Raw genomic sequence first — 10,017 nt, forward strand, 5'->3', positions numbered from 1 at the left:
CAGCTAACAAGAGCAAGTTTAGTTATGTCTGTTTTTACAGGAATGGAAGAGACGAAAACTTTCCCCTTTTTCATGCTCTTTATTGTCACATGTAAAAAAATAAAGAAATAACTCATATTTAATTTCTTGTCATGTACAAAATGCAAAGTCAAAGTTTCGAATATCTTATGAAAATATAATGTGAGCAAACACTGATGTAATTCTCAGACGGACGTCTCTCGATAAAAGAAGCAGCAGATATACAAGCTGAACGCAGGACGATCATGTGCGCAAGATTAAAGCTCTGTGTGTGTGTGTGTTAATTCTATTATTTGGCATGTTTGTGTGCTGTTTCCGTCCCTGTGTGTGTCTAATAAGCAGATTGTGTGTGAGTTGTGGACCCTCCTGTAGGCACACATTACTAACGGACTCTTTAAATAATAAAAAAATACTGCGCCATTGACTTTAAACAGGTTTTTGTTGGTCAACGGCTCAGTCTATTTCATTTTCCTCAAAATAACAATGCGCCTGAACACACACCTCGTTCTCAGACCAGGCCATGGGCGCAAATGCATTTACTTGTTGTTGTTCACAGTGGCGTAAAGTTGATCCTGTGGTTTATCTTCTCTTCATCTGATGGCAGCGTAAGTCACTGTATCATTATGATCCTGAAAGAACAGATTCTGTCCATCAATGTTTGAACCACAGCGATTATTATTATTATTATTAGAGCATGAGCTGGTATCTACTCACATCGAGAGCTTTTACTGGCTTTGTGTTGGAAGAAGTGACCTCAGAATAAGTGACATCATCTGTCTGCTCCTAAACATCAATGCAAACATGCAGAGAGTCGAGTTTAACACACAGAACAGACATTTCGCTCACTAAAATATGTAGAATAACACAAACGTGAACGTAATATTTGATGATTTAGAGACTCACATCAGCTCTTGCAGCAGGAGGAATGGACATGTTGATCGTCTCATACGTCTGTTTATGTTCATTCTCATCTTTGACCTTCAGAATAAACAGTTAAACTGCATGAATGACACTTTATTGAGCTTTAAAGACTAATCAAATCTAAATCACTGCATTACTGAACTCACCGCAGAGTCGCCAGTCCCTCTTTTATTATCTGAAAACAAGTGCCTCATGAAATTAAATCAGAATTTGTTGAAGCATTAAAATGAATTATAAAAATGATTGACTTGATAACTCGATGAGATTGACCAGTATCAGGAATAAACTTCTGTTTGAGAATTTCATATAATCCACATGTACTTCCAGTCTGAACATGATGTGTTTGTTTGCTCATCTGAACTGTTTTTAATTGTTGTAAAGGAGTAAATCTGAATCTCACCAGCTGTTTTTCTGCAGATCAGCCAGAGAAGAGCAAGAAGGAGAACAGCGACTGCAGCGACAGAAATCCCTATGACTGAAGAAGAGATCGAGCTCAGAGTCAGAGACGGACAGGCCAGATTGAGGACAATTATAGACAAAAGACTGTGATTATGAACCTGTGTTTGTAGTCGAATTATCCTGAGAGTTTGTGCCTGTTGTTGTTGTTGTTGTATTAGCTTGAGCTGAAAAGTATGATTGAGGACAATTATAGACAAAAGCCATTGACACCGGATGAGATTTCAGATGATTCTGATCTTCCTCTGACTGTAGATTAATGACCCAAGATTTATTTATTGTTCATTGCTCTTCTTTCAAGAAACAAAATTAACAAGTCAACTCAACTCTTACATAATGATTATATAATATAAGGTACAGTGTCTTGTCTATAGCGTTATTCATTCATATTTTCTACAGAATTATTTTAGACAAAGCTGTTCTGTGAATAACATCATCTATAACTTACAGTAAAAGCATCAGGATCATCATGTACCTTGTGTAGAAGTTTGTGGTGTGTTTGTTGTTGAGGGAGATTGAGAGTTTGTGGTGTGGACTGGATTCACTGCTGTCGTTGAATGAGCTTGAGCTGTAAAAGAGGAATGTTTGTTCAGATGATTCAAACTATCTGGAGATAGGGACCTCTCACAGGGCAGAAAAAAATCCAAGGACCCCCTCATAACCACAACACAAATGTAATAAAATTGTGTGTGTGTGTGTCTGTGCGTGATGAGTGTATGTGTGTGTGTGTGTGTGTGTGTGTGTGTGTGTGTGTGTGTGTGAACCTCTGTTCTGGCCCCTCAGACTCTGATCCTGACTCACCCTCACCTTCTCCCTCCTTCCGGCTGCTGGACTCTTCATCATCATTCTCCTCATCTTCCTCTTCTTCTTCCTCAGTGCCAGAGCCTGACAAAACACACACACACACACACACAATCAACTCACATCTAACACAACTCAGCAAAAGAGAGAGAGAGACACAGAGAGAGAGAGAGAGAGACACAGAGAGAGAGAGAGATGTACCCAGTGATGATGACTCAGGTGTGATGGTCTTCCTCTCACTGTCCTGCAGATCAGACAGAAGATCTGCATCCTTCATCTTTCCCTCTTGCACTGTAAATAACAAACGCATTCTCATCGGACGCTTTTGCAAAAGCGTAAATATCCAACGCACATGGCACCCTATAACGTCTAATGAGACGCTTCGGTTATGGTTAAGTTTAGGTATGGTGTAGGGTAAGGGTTAGACCACTAGGGGGCGCCTTCTGCCCAAATATATCTGCGTCTCATTTTACGTTAAAGGGTGAAAAGTTTTCGCTGGTCTGACACCAGTATTCAGAAATAGTACTACAGAGACTGAATAAAGTAATCAAATGTAAAATAACACTGGGTAGTGTTTTAGTCCTGAGAACTAAATTAAATACATAGGATATTATTCCTGAGTCCTTAAAATGAAAGCAATGTTTCGTTGTTTTGACAACCAAATTAATGACAGACCATTGCTGCTGTCACTGTAAGAGCTCGTGCACAGATCCTGTAACCACTAACATTAAACGGTCAAGTGCGATGTATGCTTATTTAAGAAATAACCGACTGTGTTTAGAGGATACACACCAGTCATCAAGACTGAAATTGACATTTTCGCATGTTTTTGACTGTTGGGAATATAATCCACGAAAAATAACTGTTGTTATCCGCGAGCTTGTGAGGCGGCTTGAATGTGTGCAGAAAAAAACATCTCTCAGACAGCGCGCAAGTAGCCTACCGAATAGTTCAAGATCACTTGAATGTTAAAACTGGTAAGATTTAAGACCCGCAAACGGTAAACTCCAACTCATGATGCAATGCTGGCCCATGCAAATGACAATTCCGTCTATCCCGACTCTGAAACGCGAGTGTATTATCGCCGCCTGAACGAGATGGAGCCAGTCGGGCCATAGGCACGCGCCTAGTTTGCCTTTGCGTTAATCCGGCTCTGCCCACGCATCCGTGTTTACATCCGTGAAGTAGGAAGTGAAGTGCTCACTGAGTGCAGTGAGGTGAGAGTTGACTAACTCTCTCACTACAGCAACTAACATGTTGTTTGCGTTGAGATAATCAGTGAAGTCCTCTTCTCCATAGGTCAGCTTTCCTTGTGAATGTGGTGATTTTGTCGCTTGCATCAAGGATGGATGCATAGCGTCCATGCATGGAAAGGTTGAGGCTATTGAGAATGTTGAACACATCCACCAGATAGGCCAATTTGGCAACATAGACGGGGTCAGAACGGGCTCAGAAACTCTGACGTCTCGCTGCGTAGCTCGAACACCCGCTGAAGCACCTTCCCACGGGAGAGCCACCTCACTTCACGATGGTAAAGAAGTGTGTCATTGCCTGCGTCCATCTCCCGACAAACGAACGTGACTGGAATGCCCTCGACTGAACGAAATGAACTGCTGTCACAGCTGTGCTCAACAAGTGCAGGTCTGGTTCCAAACCTTTGGAGGCGAGTGCTTGTCGGTGCAGCATACAGTGGACAGATTTCACTCTGGGGTTTACTGCCTTTATCCGAGCAACAAGACCGCTATTTCTGTCCGTCATTGCTGCAGCTCCATCTGTACAAACGGCCACACATTTCCCCCAACTCAGCTCATGAAACTCGATCAATAAACTCATTTAGGATCTTGAAAATCTCCTCGCCCGTTGTCCTGCCCGGGACCTCTTTGCAGAACAAGAAGTCCTCCAGAATGGATCCATGATCCTAGGGGTAGCGGACGAGAGCGATTAGCTGTGCTGCACTACCACATCAGTAGAAGGGAAAATTCCAAAGGGGTAATCCTTTGACCGGAAGTTGAAGCCTCGCGGGAGCTGCCATCTTGTAGCAGAACTTCACTTGCGTTAGCATTCCCATTGACTCCCATTCATTTTGGCGTCACTTTGACAGCGAATAACTTTACATCTGAGGCGTTTGAAGACCCCATTTGTCCTTTATTTATTTCTAAAGAAACACGACAATGTATAAAATTCTCCATTACCTTGTAGCTTATGTTATGGCCCCGTAGAAGCAGTTTTAGTGAAAGTAGGCTAACGATTGCGTCATACCCACGCGACTCTCTGTCGCACAGTAGAGAGATTACCGTATGGACAGGAGGAGAAGCTCGCGCGCAATCGGGGAAACGTGGAGGCAAAATGACAAAATAATTAAATCAGAATACCTAGCAAAAGTTTCTCCTTCTCCTAGCTCATGGACAGCTCCTATTCACACTCTCCGCCTCTGCATGTTTCGGAAGGGAATGATTCAGATTTCTCATGCCACAGCACTAGAAGACAGACGGGTCACTCACGTCACATCTACGTCGTCAAGCTCTGTTTGAGTCTGTGCGTCAGGGACGGAAGTGCTAAAAAATCGCCAAAAATGGGCTTCAATCGTCTCAATGGAGTTCCAATGAGATTGCTCTGTCCATTTCTATTACTGTCTATGGAAAATTCACAGCAACAAAGTCTCCCCACAAGTTGTGATAAGATGTCATCGGCCAGGTTACCAATCCTCCGGCTCACAGGGTCATCAGAGAAGGGTATGCTTTTTAATTTATTTGCTGCCTCTGTCCCGACATTATCTCGCACATATCGACTGCTGCTGGGAGGACCAGCTCTTGCATTTTACTATTCGCTGAGCTACTAAAAGAGAAGCCTTCTGTGCTTTCTTAGATGTTGTGGCCAGATTAGTCAGTTTTGTTTGCTGGTGGCGATACCCTTCGCTTTTTTGGACGAAGAATTCCCTTGGTTTACCCATATACTCCGGGTTCTTGGTTACGAGGTGCCGCTTTAGTTTAGCCGGTTTCATCGCTTCATTTGCTAACACCTGAAGACACACGACGCACATCGGCTTCCCATCACTGTTCTCAAAAAATCCATAATTAACCTTTTTAAATATGAATCCATTGTGGATTCTTCACAGTAGTATATTATAGGAACGGTTAGGCTACTTTGTTTTCAGACTGACGAAATGTAACAACAGAGTTTCTATTGGCCAAAAGTTAAAATGGGGGTTACACAATGCGCCTGTTTAATTGGCTTTTTATTTTCATTTACTTATTCATTATCTGTAAGATGTGAAGTTAAAGCTTCAGGTAAATGTTTCGGTAGATTGACGTAATGTAAAAGCCAAATGTTCATTGGTCTAACGTTACACACGCAGGAGTAATGACGATGGGCCCTGCACTTTCTCCGGGTATGTTTATATTTTATGTCAAGCTTTCCAGGCAGTGCCCCTAGGGGTCCGTGGACCCCACTTTGAGAACCACTGTGTACAATATTACCATTATATTTTAACTTTGATCGTCACATTATAAAAAGTAAAATTTTTTGCTGTCACGTTTCAATTCCTTTATTATTCCAGCATCTCTTTTGGGACTGTGACTTCACTGCAGTTCATTAGTTTGAAGCGAAGCTTTGAGTTTCTCTTCTGTGAGAGTCAAAGCAGCTTTTGTTCCCTCAGTTTGTTCTGGTTCAGTGATACTGATAGACCTCAGTGTTCCTGACATCATGAGGCTCTTTAACAGTGTTTCTCACCTGAATACTTGACAGTGTATGTGACTGACGTCTGGAGTTGATTTCTGTGAGTAAGCTGACATCTCCACTCTCTGTTGTTATCTTCATTCAGGAGTGTTGTAGTCAGAGTGATGATACAGCGATGTGGAGATGATGATGATGATGATGATGATATCTGATATCTGGAGTCTGTCTTCAGATCAACACCAGCCTGATTCACCCACAACAGCTCAACTCCCTCAGAACGAACCAAATAATCACAGGGGGATCCACTATATGAATACAACTGACAGGAGAGAGTCACAGAGCGGCCTGAACTGATCTCAGTCTGTGAGGATGAAGATGATGATGAGGATGACGACAATGATGATGGAGACACTGAAACTGAACACAAGACAAAAATAACAGACTCTTATTAATTACTTACAAAGCACTAAATGGTTTATCTCTGCAGTACTTGAGCGAGCTCTTAACGGATTATACCCAGCTAACAGAATTTTGTTATAAGAACGTTGTCTAAATATTCAGTGTTGGTTCTATAATGTTCCTCAGACGTTCATTAAACGTAATTTTCTATTAAAAATTCAACATGATAGTAATGTTGACTTCTAACATTACTAACATAAAAATGTCCAGTTTCCTGATTGTTACTACACAGCAAAAACTCAAGAATGTTAAAGACTCAATAGTGTTAAAGTGTTAAAATTTGAGTGTTAAACACTGGTGACAATAATAAAGCATGTTACAGTGCATTCTGGGTGCCACCAATCAAAACTCATTCATAGCTCCCATCATACATTGCGGTGTGAATAAATTACGATCTGAATTGTCTTACGAATCTCCTTTTCCTAATCGAATATTCTTTTCGTCACCATTGTGGAGATTCATACACTGAATCTATATGTCAGTGTGTGCCTGAGAAAATTATATTTTTTGTTTTGTTTATCAGAACAACTTTTAAGAAATCATTAATTTTATATTGAAAAACCTGGAATTTATACGGTTAAATCACTTTGATTCTGCAATGACCAATATACATTCTAACCAGAGATTAGGACTACTTGAGTTCATTGAATCAGGTCATATGATTGTGAAATAATGATTACATTTTAAGATAACCAACACCATCAGATCACTTTTTCACTTTGTTCATCTGGCTGTCATAACTTATGTACGGCAGCCAAACAAAATCTAAAGTTGAACATGTCAACTGCCCAAAAGGTCAACTGCCCAACTAAAGCAGACACTGATCTCCATAATGGTGACTAAAATTTGAGTTTTCTTCTTCAGTGATTCTGCTTGTTATCATCAGGTGTCTTCAATAATGCTCAATCATCACTCAATCGATAACTTAATTAGCACATTAACTTTAACATTCTTAAGTGTTTATTTAACACTCAGATTTTAACACATTTACACTCTTGAGTCTTTAACACTCTTGAGTTTTTGCTGTGTAGTAACATTCAAGAAAATGGAAATTTTTATGTTCTTGGAATATTAGAAATCAACATTACTATCCTGTTGAATTTTTAATTGAAAATTACGTTTAATGAACGTTTGAGCAACATTATGCCTTTTAAAACACATTCCTCTAACGTCAAGAAAACTGGACATATTTTACGTTACCAGAACCAACACTGAACATTTAGACAACGTTCGTATAACAAAATTCTGTTAGCTGGGTAGTCCTTCACGTCTATTGCGATCTCTAAACTCCGGCCAGTTGATAATACCTAGAATATCAAAATCGACTGCAGGCGGGAGATCCTTTTCCTATTTAGCACCAAAACTCTGGAACAATCTTCCTAACATTGTCCGGGAAGCAGACACACTCTGTCAGTTCAAATCTAGACTAAAAACACATCTCTATGGCCTAGCAGACACATAACACACTATAGACTTCTATAACTCAATGTTCGGCTGCATAGTTTAGATCAGCCGGAACCGGGAACACGTCCCGTAAATCCTGATGTACTCGTTTCATCATAAGAAGGATGGCGTCTACGCTAATATTAGTCTCTGTTTATCCCGAGGTTTACCGCAGTATCCAGATCTGAGGAAGGACCAGCGCCTGGACACACACACACACACACACGAATGAACAGCCGGAGCGCGTTGAGGGTTTTCTGTTAGAACGGTGTCGTGTAAGTTAAGTTAATAACTAATGATTGCTGCGACAGAAGTGAATCAATTAAAACTTCAGCTGGACAATAACTTTATTCTAGATCTGCTGTAAAGCCAAAACAATGTTACTGTAATTCCCTTGTATCACTGTTGTCATGATGTGGGTTTGTGTCCTGTCATGTTCTATAATTCCCTGTCTTGTCTATTAGTTATCCCAGGTGGTTCTGATTTCCCACGCCGCCTTGTTCTCTTGTGTAGCTCGTTTGTTGATTATTTAAGCCCTGTGTTTCAGCCTTGTCTTTGTGAGTTCTTGTTTAACGTCGAATGGTTAACGGTAAAGTTGGTTGTTCCCGTATGCTGTTCCTGAGTCCCGAGTCTTATGTCCAGTCTAGTCTGTTTAAGTTTGTAGTCTGTTAAATAAAGCGTGTGCTGCACTTGGATCCAGCCTTATCCTTGCTTCAAGGATACTTTTACTTTCTGTAAAGCTGCTTTGAAACAATATGTATTGTGAAAAGCGCTATAGAAATAAATCTGAATTGAATTGAATTCAACCGCACCATCGTCACAACTGTAAAGCTGCTTTGAAACAATCTATATTGTTAAACGCACTATATAAATGAGACTTGACTCATAAATCATCATCTGAGTTTAAAGGGAGAATTTTTAATTGACCATATAATCATAAAACTTACCATGAAGAACATGCAGAAAAACACGTGTATCAGTTCCTTGTTTCTGGTGTTTTCCATTCACTTCTATCCATTGTTGGCAGGTGTAATATCCATAATCTTCTTCTGTGACGATCTTGATGTTCAGAGAGCAGTCAGACTCCAGACTCAGTCTCTCATGTCTCTCTGTGTTTTTCTTCTTTATCCCTAAATTAATCAGTTCAACTGCTGTTGAATGTCTGAATCTGTTATAGTAGATCCATGATGTTGATTTGCAGTCAGAAAGAGTTTTATTACAGGACAGACGGACATTTACACCAGAACTGATGAACACATGATCATCCGCTCCACTGGTGCCTGAAACACAGCAGATCTAAGTGATCATTATGATATTTAATAATAAATTAAAACATAAAACATACCAGCATAACAAGCAAACGATTACAATCATATAGAATTTCTCCTCATTTAAAGCAATCAACACACTCTCCAGAATAAACTATGAGTGTTTATCAGAGAGCTGTTCAAATCACTGACACACTCTTAATATGAAGATCATTCTTCATCATCAGATGTTTGAGTGACACTATGTCCAGTATCAGGAATAATACAGTATGATCTGTGTGTATCAATACACAACTCTGAGATCACAACGTGAATGTGTGCAAGAATAAACTGAGCATGTTCAAATCAACTCTTTCCAGACTAATTCCACTAAATGTGTTTAGAGAAAATACAGATTTCTTTACCTGTGAGAAGTGAAGAGAGAATGATCAGTCCCAGCAGACACAGATCACACTGATCAGACATTTCTGCTTCTGTCCGTTTCTGTCCGTCTTCCTCTTCAGTATATATAGTTACAGCTCCTCCTCTGGTTATTCACTTCCTCTCTAGCGTTTAAATTCTGCTAGAGTTGCTATAGTGACTCGATGCCACAGTGACGTGTTGCTTTAAGTGTGTGTGAAAGGTCTGAGAAGTGCATACACTGGTAACCGCACTGGCTCAACACACATCTGATCCGAACAGTTTATATCTACTTTTGCACATGAGAGCATTACTGTTAGTTTCACTTCTTTATTTTAGCAGTTTCCCGCATGACTTTAAAATCTAGAAATAAATTAAAAGAAATAAAATAATTGCATTATTAGTAATAAAATTAGTTTGCTACTTCGGTCACAGTCAGGTTTGTTTGGACTCTATTGACTCTATTGACACGATCTAAGCTCTAAAGCTTCTTCGTGTGTGTGTTCATGTTAACGTTGGCGGCGTTAGTTTGACCGCACTGGTTTAACACACACACACACACACTGTCAGCAGTTTA

The 10,017-nt window shown here is 40.2% G+C and overlaps 1 protein-coding gene across 1 annotated transcript; it reads right to left on the minus strand.

Moving 5' to 3' along the window:
• Positions 1 to 9,535, minus strand: LOC120486156 (uncharacterized). Its single transcript, XM_089129268.1, has 12 exons — positions 9,446 to 9,535; positions 8,721 to 9,053; positions 5,926 to 6,288; positions 2,398 to 2,487; positions 2,197 to 2,280; positions 1,871 to 1,963; positions 1,497 to 1,562; positions 1,340 to 1,414; positions 1,086 to 1,114; positions 922 to 996; positions 733 to 801; positions 1 to 647 (listed from the first exon to the last, which is right to left on the minus strand). The coding sequence occupies exons 1-12, from the start codon at positions 9,504 to 9,506 to the stop codon at positions 609 to 611; spliced, it is 1,377 nt and encodes a 458-aa protein (XP_088985394.1). The 5' UTR covers positions 9,507 to 9,535; the 3' UTR covers positions 1 to 608.
• Between the last annotated feature and the right edge of the window lie 482 nt (positions 9,536 to 10,017).

Source organism: Pimephales promelas, chromosome 3 (genome assembly GCF_988280905.1).
Source record: "Pimephales promelas chromosome 3, fPimPro1.hap1.1, whole genome shotgun sequence".
In the NCBI taxonomy this organism is placed as follows: Eukaryota; Metazoa; Chordata; class Actinopteri; order Cypriniformes; family Leuciscidae; genus Pimephales; species Pimephales promelas.